General features: G+C 41.3%; 1 protein-coding gene across 1 annotated transcript in view; it reads right to left on the bottom strand.

Annotated features, from left to right (window-relative positions):
- rnf145a (ring finger protein 145a) overlaps nucleotides 1-13,869 on the bottom strand; it is a 150,902-nt gene that overhangs the window by 78,105 nt on the left and 58,928 nt on the right. The window contains exon 3 of the mRNA XM_059989980.1: nucleotides 6,063-6,154. Coding sequence (XP_059845963.1) covers nucleotides 6,063-6,154 — 92 coding nt within the window. The remainder of the gene's footprint in view (nucleotides 1-6,062; nucleotides 6,155-13,869) is intronic.

The raw sequence follows: 13,869 nt of genomic DNA, 5'->3' as shown, positions 1-13,869 counted from the left end.
ATGGACTGAGAGGATGATAAATCAGTCATGATGGATTGCTGCAGCAGACACAATGGACCAAAGAGCTTAATTCTGCTGCTATGTTTTTATCCAAGGTGCAATTGACCTTATAAGATTACATGATCCTTGTTTGACAAGGTGCACCTTTACCTACTGCTCCACCATCAAAACATGCTTCAATGAACCCAGTACTTTGCTTCCCCATCTCAATGTCAAATCATAAAATCCATTTTCAGTGGAATGAATTACTCCCTTTACAAAATATCAACCTAGGTTTCTCCAGTGTTTCTTCAAGTCCTCTAATCCAAATGAACAATGTTCCAACTTCCTCTTTTGCCATGAGGTCACTCTCAGGGTGCAGAAGCAACATCTCATATTCCATCTCCAACCTGATGGTATGAACATTGATTTCTCCTTCCAATATTTGTTTTTCTTTATCTTTCCTTTTCCCCCTCCTCTTCCCCAGTCTAGCCTCTTGCCTCTTTTTCTCATCTCCCTATCATCTCCCTCAGTATCCCTCCTCCTTCCCTTTCTCTTATGATCAACTCTCCTCCCTTATCAGATTCCTTCCTCTCCCAGCCCTTTATCTTTCCTACCCACCTAGCTTTAACCATCACTTTCCATCGTGTCCTCCTTCCCCTCCCCCAACCTTTAGCATTTTCCCCCATCCTTTCCAGTCCTGATGAAGGGTCTTTCTTGTCTAAAATATTGACTTTTTATTAATTTCCATAGATGCTGCCTGACCTGCAACGCTCCTCCAGCATTTCACAAACACGAGAAAATATGAAGATGCTGGAAATCTATAGAATCACACAAAATGCTAGAGGAACTCGGCAGGTCAGCCAACATCTATGGAAATTAATAGATAGTCAACGTTTCAGTCAGGAGTGCAAAGGAATAAAAAGGTGGGAGGAGGGGAAGGAGGCCAGCTGGAAGACTATAGATGACGCCACGTATGTAGGGAAGGAGGAGGAGGAAGCTCTTCGGAGAGGAGAGTGGACCGTAGGAAAAAGGGAAGAAGGAGGGGACCCAGGGGGGGAGTAGTAGGCAGGTGAGAAGAGGTAAAAGATCAGAGTGAGAAATACAGGAAGGGGGTGGGGGATTTGAATTCATTTACCAAAAGGAGAAATCAATATTCATGTCATCACCTTTTTTTTCCTCAGTTAGATGGGGTTCTTTTTTTTCCTTCTTTTTTCTATATATAATTTTTTTTTTCATTTTTATTTATTATGAATAGTTCTTTCTTCAGTTCTATTAATTGTATACATATTAATTTGTTGAAATTTTGTATTATTCTATAGTTGTAGAAGATAATGTATTAATAAAAAGATTCTAAAAATAAAAACTTCCCAGCCAAGGGCTGCTGATGAATCACATAGTGATAATCCAGGAAGTCGGGAAAATCGGAGTCATTACGGCACAATGCTATAAAAACCAATGCACACACCGTGCATTACTGGGGCCCCATCAGTAGTAATTGGCACCAGTTTATGAATGGGGATGTCATTTTCACAGACATTTTTTTTTAAAACTCATTGTAGATATCCTCACCTCTTGTTCTCTCCTTTAAGTGCAAAAGAGTGAGCAAGTCCTCCTTTGTTGTAAAATCCTGGAAAGCCATTGACAAATACAACAAACTGAGCTGTTTGCATTACATCCAGGGATTCATCGAACTGTGGTGAAAAATATTCACAGAGTGACAAGTCCTTTAACACTGTCGATCCACATCCTCTGAGCAGCATGTTTGCTTGATGTTCAACCCCGATTTCAGCTCCTCAACTTTCCTGGTATTGGCAACGTTACTGAGACACTAGAAGTAGTTTCAGGGGTACACAAACTAATGACACAACTGCTTTTGTTTCCCATTTTTTGTACATTTGGGGAATGTTGGAATTTAAAGGGGAAGAAGAATTGTAATGTGAGTATGGTATTATAAAGATAAGTTAATACCAATTAGGATCATGGTAATATAGACCTATTGTCTATTGTCTATTGGGATATGGGGACAAGGCAGGGACTGGGTATTGATAGTGAATGATCAGCCATGATCTCAGAATGGCGGTGCAGACTCGAGGGGCCGAATGGTCTACTTCTGCACCTATTGTCTATTGTCTATTGTCTATATTTCTGCTACTGAAACTGTTTGTAAAGAGTTTGTTTCCAGGGTTGCGGTGTTTTCCTTCCAGTCTTTTCTGCCCAGTGCGCATTAGTGAAAACCTCTGTATGCCAATATCGTTTTACCGTCCTAGATAAAGTTGTTCCTTTTGGGCATGAAGTTCTCAAGTGGTCCTTTTTCAAAGTAGAAGTTACTACATATTTGCATCAAAAGGTTTATCAGGCATAATGTATTTGTGTATTTCTTTTTCTTTTTTTTGGGATCTACTGGGAAAGTCTCAAAGATCGACCAGTTGATCGCGATCGACTGGTTTACGGCCGCTATTTTAACCTATTTTGTGGATCAAATAAACTTCCTCTACAACATGAGAAGCGTGCATTCAACTCATGAATCAAAAAATTTATTAATTAAAACAGTTAAATTCACTATTCCGATAGCTTGGAAATCTACTCAGCACCATAACCTTCTTTGACTCTCAAATATAACTGCAGCTACTGTTATTCCATTTTGCTTCAATCATATATAAAACTTAGTCAAAAAAAATGCAGTTTGATGTAAATGATAACTCAATAGTGTGCTTGACTCGAAAGAAATAGATTCTATAATGTGAATGAGGAAATTACTTTTTCCCTCCCCTTTCCAAATAGAGATGAAGCTTTTTTTCCAACCAATTTCTCACACACTTATACAAGTCAACGAAGAGTGATGATACCTTCCCATCCTTAGCCAATAAAAATGCTGCTTCATTTTACCTCTAAATAACTCAAGTCTGTCTTGGGGTTGATTCTGACATCTTAAAAACCTACTGCAATAAATGGGTCCTTCACCTGTTCCACTTGAAGAAGCCTTACAAGAGAAAGTCATATTGAGCAGTACCTCAATATATTTATCAATACCACACAGAAAATCTATTTACAGAATAGATAATTATTTCTCAAGTACTGAAGCATCCATTTGGAACAAGGTTCGTTAATGAAGCCTTAAAAAATGTAACACAAAGTTAGAGACATGGATGAACTATGCCATTCACTTTGACCTACATATTTGTTCTTGAATAGTTATCAATGTAAAAGGATAAGACATCAAAGGAACAGTACCGATACATGTCAGACTTTTTTTAAAAGATGATTTTATAAACAGAAACAAGCCATATGCAAAGAAATCCGATAAATACAGTGGCAAGCAAAAGTTTGGGCACCCCTGGTCAAAATTTCTGTTACTGTGAATAGTTAAGTGAGTAGAAGATGAACTGATCTCCAAAAGTCATAAAGTTAAAGATGAAACATTCTTTTCCACATTTTAAGCAAGATTAGTGTATTATTTTTGTTTTGTACAATTTTAGAGTGAAAAAAGGAAATGAGCACCATGCAAAAGTTTGGGCACTCCAAGAGATTTGAGCTCTCAGATAACTTTTACCAAGCTCTCAGACCTTAATTAGATTGTTAGGGCTATGGCTTGTTCACAATCATCATTAGGAAAGGCAGGTTATGCAAATTTCAACGCTTTATAAATACCCTGACTCCTCAAACCTTGTCCCAACAATCAGCAGCCATGGGCTCCTCTAACCAGCTGCCTAGCACTCTGAAAATTAAAATAAATGATGCCCACAAAGCAGAAGGCTATAAGATAGCAAAGCGTTTTCAGGTAGCCGTTTCCTCAGTTCATAATTTAATTAAGAAACGGCAGTTAACAGGAACGGTGGAGGTCAAGTTGAGGTCTGGAAAACCAAGAAAACTTTCTGAGAGAGCTGCTCGTAGAATTGTTCGAAAGGCAAATCAAAACCCCCATTTGACTGCAAAAGACCCTCAGGAAGATTTAGCAGACTCTGGAGTGGTGATGATGATGGAGTTCTACTGTGCAGTGACACCTACACAAATATGACCTTCATGGAAGAATCATCAGAAGACCTTTCCTGCATCCTCACTACAAAATTCAGCATCAGAAGTTTGTAAAGGAACATCTAAACAAGCCTGATGCTTTTTGGAAACAAGTCCTGTGGACTGATGAAGTTAAAATAGAACTTTTTGGCCGCAATGGGCAAAGGGATGTTTGGAGAAAAAAGGGTGCAGAATTGCATGAAAAGGAGACCTTCCCAACTGTTAAGCACAGGGGTGGATCGATCATGCTTTGGGCTTGTGTTGCAGCCAGTGGCACAGGGAACATTTCATTAGTACAGGGAAGAATGAATTCAATTAATTACCAGCAAATTCTGGAAGCAAACATCACACCGTCTGTAAAAAAGCTGACGATGAAAAGCGGATGGCTTGTACAACAGGATAATGATCCTAAACACACCTCAAAATCCACAATGGACTACCTCAAGAGGCGCAAGGTGAAGGTTTTGCCATGACCCTCACAGTTCCCCAACCTAAATATCATCGAAAATCTGTGGATAGACCTCAAAAGAGCAGTGCATGCAAGATGGCCCAAGAATCTCACAGAACTACAAGAAAGAATGGGCAAAAATCCCCCAAACAACAATTGGAAGACTACTAGTTGGCTACAGAAAGTGTTGACAAGCTGCGATACTGCCAAAAGGGGTGTAACTAAGTACTGACCATGCAGTGTGCCCAAACTTTTGCTTCGGGCCCTTTTCCTTTTTTATTATTTTGAAACTGTAAAAGATGGAAATAAAGAAGTAATCTTGCTTAAAATATTAAAGAAATGTGTCATCTTTAACTTTATGCCTTTTGGAAATCAAGTCATCTTTCACTTGCTTAGCTAGTCACAGTAACAGAAATTTTGACCAGGAGTGCCCAAACTTTTGCATGCCACTATATAGCATTAAATAGTGCTCGCATTTTCTCAAAGGTTTTCCAAATTCACATCTATTCTCAGCATTGTCACAGCTGTCAATGTAAAAATAATTTGATAAAATAATACTCCACTTAACTACAACATACTACAAAAGAACATATACCATGAAAAAATGTGATTTCATATGTCATATATTACCAAGTAAAAACATCCCAGATTGTCAATGGAGATGTATGAATGATATCATTGATCCCCAAGCAAACATGACTAAAATTTTAGTCAAACTTTAAGAAAGAATTGCATAAACAGAAAAATAAAAGCAACAGTATAGTCATCTCTTTTGCATGTGCCCCACTATTCAATACATTGAACCATATAAGACTACAGCACAGAAAATAGGCCATTCAGCTCTATACAATCATGACATATGATCCATCTCAGTAACATATTCCAATACTCCTGTGATGTTTTGTCTCTGGAAAGCTTCCCATCATCTTAAGACAATCAGCTTGGCAACTAAACATTCAGTGGCTACTTTATTAGGTACACCTTTACTCATTAACGCAAATATCTAATCATCCATACATGTGACAACAACTCAATGCATAAAAGCATGTAGATATGGTCAAGTGGTTTGGTATGGCTCAGATCAAAGATCAAAATGGGCAAGTAATGTGATCTAAGTGACTTTGACCATGGAATGATTATTGGTGCCAGAATGGGTGGTGTGAGTATCTCAGACAATGCTCATCTCCTGGGATTATCACGTGCAACACAGTCTCTGCAATTTACAAAGAGTGGTGCAAAAAACAAAGAAAATCCAGTCAGCAGCAGTTCTGTGGGCAAATCAAATAACCACACACTACAACAGTGGTGTGCAGAAGAGCATCTCTAAACACATAACATGTCAAACATCTCAGCAGATGGGCTACTGCAGCAGGAGACACCGGGTTCCACTCCTGTACCCAGTAAAGAGGCCAATGAGTATAGCTGTCAATGCAAGTGTTAAGGACTGAATGGTTACAAGAACGAGAGATGGAACTCATGAAAAATTTAAACACTAGCAAAGTTCAAAATTCAAAGAAAATTTACAATCCAAGTACATATATGTCACCAAACACTACCCTGAGATATATGAGGTTTATCAGAGGTGTTATTTGTTAGGAGAATTTCTAAAGGCCCACCATACCTATTAAAGCTGTAGTGAAGCGGTTCAATGACAAAGGCTCCTCATACACGGGTCCATCATGGCCGAACTCTATCTCACTCCTCACAAAGTCCCTTAATAGTAAAAAAAAAACAAAAACAATATTAGTATTTCAACCAAACTTCTTCATTCACAGAAACAGAGAAAACCTACAGCACAATACAGGCCCTTTAGCCCACAAAGTTGTGCCGAACATCTCCCTACCTTAGAAATTACTAGCCTTACCTAATAGCCCTCGATTTTACTAAGCTCCATGTACCTATCTAAAAGCTTCTTAAAATCATATCATATCTGCCTCCACCACCATTGCCGGCAGCCAATTCCACGCACTCACCGCTCTGAGTAAAAAAACTTACCCCTGACATCTCCTTTGTACCTACTCCCCAGCACCTTAAACCTGTGTCCTCTTGCGGCAACCATTTTAGCCCTGGGAAAAAGCCTCTGACTATCCACATGATCAATGCCTCCCATCATCTTGTATACCTCTATCAGGTCACCTCTCATCCTCCTTCGCGCCAAGGAGAAAAGGCCAAATTCACTCAACCTATTCTCATAAGGCATGCTCCCCAATCCAGGCAACATCCTTGTAAATCTCCTCTGCACCCTTTCTGTGGCTTCCACATCCTTCCTGTAGTGAGGTGACCAGAACTGAGCACAGTACTCCAAGTGGGGTCTATACAGTTGCAGCATTACCTCTCTACTCTTAAATGCAATTCCATGATTGATAAAGGCCAATACACCATACACCTTCTTAACCAGAGTCAACCTGCGCAGCTACTTTGAGCATCCTATGGACTCAGACTCCAAGATCCCTCTGATCCTCCACACTGCCAAGAGTCTCACCATTAATACTATATTTTGCCATCATATTTGACCGACCAAAATGAACCACTTCACACTTATCTGGGTTGAATGCCATCTGCCATTTCTCAGCCCAGTTTTGCATCCAATCAACGTCCCACTGCAACCTCTGACAGCCCTCCACACTATCCACAACATCCCCAACCTTTGTGCCATCAGCAAACTTACAAACCCATTCTTCTACTTCCTTATCCAGGTCATTTATAAAATTCACAAAGAGTAATGGTTCCAGAACAGATCCCTGAGGCACTCCACTGGTGACTGACCTCCATGCAGAATATGACCCATCTACAACCACTCTTTGCCTTCTGTGGGCAAGCCAGTTCTGAATCCACAAAGCAATTTCACCTTGGATCCCATGCCTCCTTACTTTCTCAATAAGCCTTGTATGGGGTACCTTATCAAATGCCTTGCTGAAATCCATATACACTACATCCACTGTTCTACCTTCATCGATCTGTTTCGTCACATCCTCAAAAAATTCGATCAGGCTCGTAAGGCACGACCTGCCCTTGACAAAGCCATGCTGACTACTCCTAATCATATTATACCTCTCCAAATGTTTATAAATCCTGCCTCTCAGTATCTTCTCCATCAACTTACCAGCCACTGAGGTAAGACTCATGGGTTCATAATTTCCTGGGCTATCTCTACTCCCTTTCTTGAAGAAAGGAACAACATCCGCAACCCTCCAATCCTCTGGAACCTCTCCCATCCCCATTGATGATGCAAAGATCATCGCCAGAGGCTCAGCAATCTCCACCCTCGCCTCCTACAGTAGGCTGGGGTACATTTTGTCCAGACCCAGCGACTTATCCAACTTGATGCTTTCCAAAAGCTCCAGCACATCCTCTTTCTTAATATCTACATGCTCAAGCTTTTCAGTCTGCTGCAAGTAATCACTGCAATCACTAAGATCCTTTTCCTTAGTGAATACTGAAGTACCTCTGCTATTTGCTCCGGTTCCATACACACTTTCTCACTGTCACACTTGATAGGTCCTATTCTTTCATGTCTTATCCTCTTGCTCTTCACATACTTGCAGAATGCCTTGGGGTTTTCTTTAATCCTGCCCACCAAGGCCTTCTCATGGCCCCTTCTGGCTCTCCTAATTTCTTTCTTAAGCCCCTTCCTAGTAGCCTTATAATCTCCTAGATCTCTAACATTGCCTAGCTCTCTGAACCTTTTGTAAGCTTTTCTTTTCTTCTTGACTAGATTTATTACAGCCTTTGTACACCACGGTTCCTACCATAACTTCTCTGTCTCATTGGAACGTACCTATACAGCACTCTACACAAATATCCCCCGAACATTTGCCACATTTCTTCCGTACTTATCCGAGAACATCTGTTCCCAATTTAAGCTTTCAAATTCCTGCCTGATAGCCTCATAATTCCCCTAACTCCAATTAAATGCTTTTCTAATTTGTCTGCTCCTATCTCTCTCCAATGCTATTGTAAAGGAGATAGAATTATGATCACGATCTCCAAAATGCTCTCCCACTGAGAGATCTGACACCTGGCCAGATTCATTTCCCAATACCAAATCAAGTACAGCCTCTCCTCTTATAGGCTTATCTACATATTATGTCAAGAAACCTTCCTGAACACACCTAACAAACTCCACCCAATCTAAACCCCTTGCTCTAGTGAGATGCCGATCGATATTTGGGAAATTAAAATCTCCCATCGCGACAACTCTGTTATTATTACATCTTTCAAGGATCTGTTTTCCTGTCTGCTCCTCGATATCCCTATTACTATTGGGCAGCCTATAAAAAAAACACCCAGTAAAGTTATTGACCCCTTCTTGTTCCTAACCTCCACTCACAGGGACTTCGTAGACAATCCCTCCATGGCATCCATCTTTTCTGCAGCCGTTACACTATCCCTGATCAACAGCGCCATGCCCCCAGCTCTCTTGCCTCCCTCCCTGTCCTTTCTGAAACATCTAAAACCCGGCAATTGAAGTAACCAGTCCCATCCCTGAGCCATCCAAGCCTCTGTAATGGCCACCACATCATTTCTCCAAGTACTGATCCACGCTCTAAGCTAATCCGCTTTGTTCACAACACTCCTGCATTAAAGTGGACACATCTCAAACTTTCAGTCTAAGCGCATCCCTTCCCCATCACCTGCCTACCCTCCCTCTCACACTGTCTACAAGCTTTCTCCATTTTTGAGCAAACCTCCTCTTTTCCAGCCTCTTCGGTTTGGTTCCCAAACCCCAAGAATTCTATTTTAAACTCTCCCAGGTAGCCTTAGCAAACCTCCCCACCAGGATACTGGTCTCCCTGGGATTCAAGTGCAACCCCGCCCTTTTTGTACAGGTCACACCTGCTCCAAGAGACCCCATTCATGTTCAAAATGGAATAACACTCCAAATTAAAAATACACTGGCACAGAAATTGCTACAGTCCCTGCTGATTGGTGTTAACTAAATACTTTAAATCCTTTCTGTTTTAAAAATAAGCATGGAATTTACAATACTCATGCATTTGAGTGAATACAAGACATTATGCAGCAATTATGTGTTTGTTTTTTAAAAATTAAACACTCTCATGACCTTAATTTAATAATGCATTTTTCTTGCTGACATTAGTTTGTAAATAACTTCAGCTGAAATAACAGCAGCAAAGAAGCTGATTGCAACTTCCGTATATCTACACTAAGGTATACGTTTGTTGTCAGTTTCACCGTAATCATGGCAACACCCAGCATTAGAAAAGCTTATTCAGTTTTGACTTGTTTTTCATTGATTTGCTGAAGAATTGCTGCAGAATAGAACACATGTTAAATTTAAAACTATTCCAACTGGGAATTAAACACCTGCATCATGTTAATTGCATAAATTGAAAACATCCCCCCTCTTGAAAGCATTAATCCTTGCTATATATGGACGTGCAGAGCTCTCAGAATTCTTAGCTAGAAACTAAATCAGCAAATATCAACAATGAGCTGGAATGTGGCTCCTGAAAGAGTCATGGCTGAAATAAAAGGGCTGGACTTGACACTAATGGTTCTTGCACTCACCTCTGCCTGTTATGGACAAACTTTCTTGATAGTACTCCAAACCCTGGTCTGAAGTCTGAACAATAACTGGACCTCAGGGAGCCTCACTTCCAAACTTAATTCAGCTTCATGGTAACAGGACCTTCAGGTCCAACAAGCCTACTCCGTCCAATTATACCCATGTGACCAATTAATTGACTAACCCCATATATCTTTGGAATGTGGGAGAGCACCCAGGGAGACCTTACAGACAGTGGCAGAATTGAACACAGGTCACTGGAGCAATAATATCCTTTACATACTTTCACAGCAGATGGAGCAATGGGAAAGGGAGGAAAGGAAGGTGCTTTTTCAGGTGTTAAACTTTTAAATCAACTTTGATAAATAAAATGAAGTCCACCCTAATATGCAGTTTCGTGTAAATTATAGATTCATAATATTAGGCTATTACTCAGGGCCACCAGCTGCCTGCTCACCATTTCACAAGCCGGCACATTCACACTCTCTCTGTATTTGTTTTCACCAATGCCAATTCTGGAAAATGGGGAAAAAGACAATGGAGTCAAAAATAGCATTGGCAACTCAAAGGGAAGTACATGTGTCCGTATTGGCATCAACATGTTTGTGTCAGGAGTCTTGCAATTGTCAGATATCAAACAAAAAGCTGCATGCATTTAACTCAAAACACATGAAATGCAGGAGGAATATGCAGAGCAATAAACAGTCAACATTTTGGGCCAAGACCGTTCATCAGGACTTCAACTGCCTGTCGAGGTTCTGGGGGTCCATACAAGGCTGGTATAATTTCTAGGGTAGATAACTACTTCTCCCAGCTTAAGTGAAAGGGGAAGCAAAGCAGTCCTTCTCTCCAGGTCTGTTGTAGTGAGTGCTCACTTTCAGATCCTTGAACAGCAAGGACAGTAAATGGTTCTCAATCAGACCCTCAAAATAAAGCATCTTTGGCTATTTTTGTAACGTTTATGATTCATGTTGTTCATGTTGGTTTCAGTCACCCTCATCCCAAAACAAATCTGCCCACTGACCTCTGCAAATTTTTTCCAATTTGTTTGACCTTCAACATAAATTCACAGACGTTCAGTAAATAAGTCAGTAAATAAAATGCAACTGTTTCAAAAAGGTAATGAAAAACAAAAATATTGAAAACATGAATTTTTTACAAACGTGTCTATGCTTCTCAACTTGCAATCTGAGAACACCACTGAAAACTGATTTCAAAAATGTCAGTGATTATTCCCCCCACCCTACCTCCATCCTACCTGTCAATGGAATCCAAGCAAAGCTATGTCTCAGTATTGATACTCCACATGCAGTACAACTAAAGGATGTACAGATTCAAGCTTCTAAATTAATCATCCATGATCTCGGCATTGGTAGCTTCAACAGCAGAACAAGGGCAGTTCCTGAGATTGAGACATCTTCTGATCAAAGCATCAAAACAGTGATTTTCCAAATACATAGATATTGATAATAGTGGATATTCTGCAAGCCTTTATATCTCTGATCTAAATGATGTATCGTACTATTTATCCATGGCACAATCAGGAACTTCAACAAGACCAACCACAAAGGAAATGTTTTAAGAAACAACTATTTCAACAAAATATTTTCTTGGATATAGCACTTTAGTAAACAAGTTATTCTGACAGCAACACAGATTTCCTTTACTCACACAAGACATCTGCCAAGAGTCCAAAGCAAATCAAAATCCCTTAAGAACACACTTAAGCATAATAGAGATATCCTGCTATCTCTAAGAGAATGAGAAAATGATGAGAAAATGGTGACAGCATGCGTGGCCACTCCAGGAATGAATATCTGTTATCTGTAAGTAGGGGTCGTGCACAATCCTGATTTGATGGGGATGGACGTGAGAAGCACGGAGGAACATCTGGTGAAATTTCTGACATGCCTCTTTTGCTGCCGCTGCTACTGTGCAATTGAGAAATCTCCGGAGAGGAGGCCCCGAATCCTCGGCTTTGCCTGTTGCTTGGTGGCCAGGGCCGAGGTCGAAGTGCTTGGCAGAGAGGTGCTCGGAGGCTCAAAGTTTTTCGGATGGACTTAGAGTTGGCTGTGGTCAGATGCTTCCAGAGGCTGCATTGGGAAGCTTTGCGGTGCTGGAGGTTCATGGCAGGAAGAGTTTTTCTTCCTTCTACCGTCTACGTGAGATGATGGGCTATCAAGGACTTTGAGACTTTCTTTTACCGTGCCATTGTCTGCCCTTATCAAATTACGGCATTGCTTTGCACTGTTGCAACTATATGTTATAATTATGTAGTTTTTGTAAGTTAGTCTTGGTCTGTCTTGTGTTTTTGTGGTATCACACTGGAGGAACATTGTATCATTTCTTAATGCATGCATTACTAAATGACAATAAACGAGGACTGAGTGTCCTCACAATCTACAAATCTAAAGTGATCAACACACACAAAATGCTGGAGGAACTCAGCAGGCCAGGCAGCATATATGGGAAAAAGTACAGTAAATATTTCAGGCCAAGACCCTTCAGCAGGACTGGAGAAAATAAGATGACAAGTAGAGTTCAAAGGTGGGGGATGGGAGGGAGAAACAAAATGAGAGGTGAAACTGGGAGGGGAGGGAGGGGTGAAGTAAAGAGCTGGAGGTTGATTAGTGAAAGAGATACAGGGCTGGAGAAGACGAAATCTAATAGGAAAGGACTGAAGGCCATGGAGGAAAGGAAACCCAGAGGGAGGCAGTAGACAGACAAGAAGATAAGGTGAGAGGGGGAAAGGGGGAATGGCAAATAGTGAATGAGAGGGGAGTGGGGTTCATTACCAGAAGTTCATGAAATCAGTGTTCATACCATCAGGTTGGAGGCTACCCAGACAGAATACAAAGTGTTATTCCTCTAACCTGAGTGTGGCCTCATTGTGACAATACAGGTCATGGATAGACGCAAAAGGAATGGGAATGGAAAGTGGAATTAAAATGGGTGGCCACTGGGAGATCTCATTTTTTTCTGGTAGACAGAGCATAGGTGCTCGGCAAAATGGTCTGCCAATCTTCATTGGATCTCACCGAAATAGTGGAGGCCACATCAGGAGCACTGGACATAGTATGTGATTCTGACAGACTCACAGTTGAAGTGTCACCTCAACTGGCAGGACTGTTTGGGGCCCTGAATGGTAGTAAGGGAGGAGATTTAGGGGTAGGTGTAGCACTTGTTCTGTTTGCAAGAGCGAGTGCAAGGAGGGAGATCAGTGAGGAAAGACAAATGGACAAGGGAGTCGTTAGGGAGCAATCCCTGTGGAAAGCAGAAAGTGGGGGGTGGGGGGAGGGAAACATGTGCTTGGTGGCGAGATCCCATTGAAGAAGTTGAAAGTTGTGGAGAATTATGTGCTGGACACAGAGGCTGGTTGGGACACTCCCTTGTTCAAACATCACTCCCCACTGATCTCCCTCCTGGCACTTATCCTTGCAAGTTTTACAGCTGGTACATCTGCCTACACCACCTCCTTCACTACCATTCAGGGCCCCCAAACAGGCCTTCCAGGTGAGGCGACATTTCACCTGTGAGTCTGCTAGGGTCATATACTCGTGTGGCCTCCTCTATACTGTCATGATGAAGCCACACTCAGGTTGGAGGAACAACTCCAATCCGTCTGGGTAGCCTCCGTCCTGATGGCATGAACATCAATTTCTCAAACTTGCTGTAATGGCCCTGTCCCCCCTTCACCATTCCCCATCCCCTTTTGCCTCTCTCACCTTATCTCCTTGCCTGCCCACCATTTCTTTCTGCAGTTCCTCCTCCTTTTCTTTATTCCATGGCCCTCTGTCCTCTCCTACAGGATTCCCCCTCCTCCAGCCCTATATCTTGCGCCAATTAACTTCCCAGCTCTTTACTTCACCCCTCCCCGTCCCAGTTTCACCATCACCTT

The sequence above is a fragment of the Hypanus sabinus genome, chromosome 15 (assembly GCF_030144855.1).
Source record: "Hypanus sabinus isolate sHypSab1 chromosome 15, sHypSab1.hap1, whole genome shotgun sequence".
In the NCBI taxonomy this organism is placed as follows: domain Eukaryota; kingdom Metazoa; phylum Chordata; class Chondrichthyes; order Myliobatiformes; family Dasyatidae; genus Hypanus; species Hypanus sabinus.
This window is presented reverse-complemented; position numbering and strand designations above follow the sequence as displayed.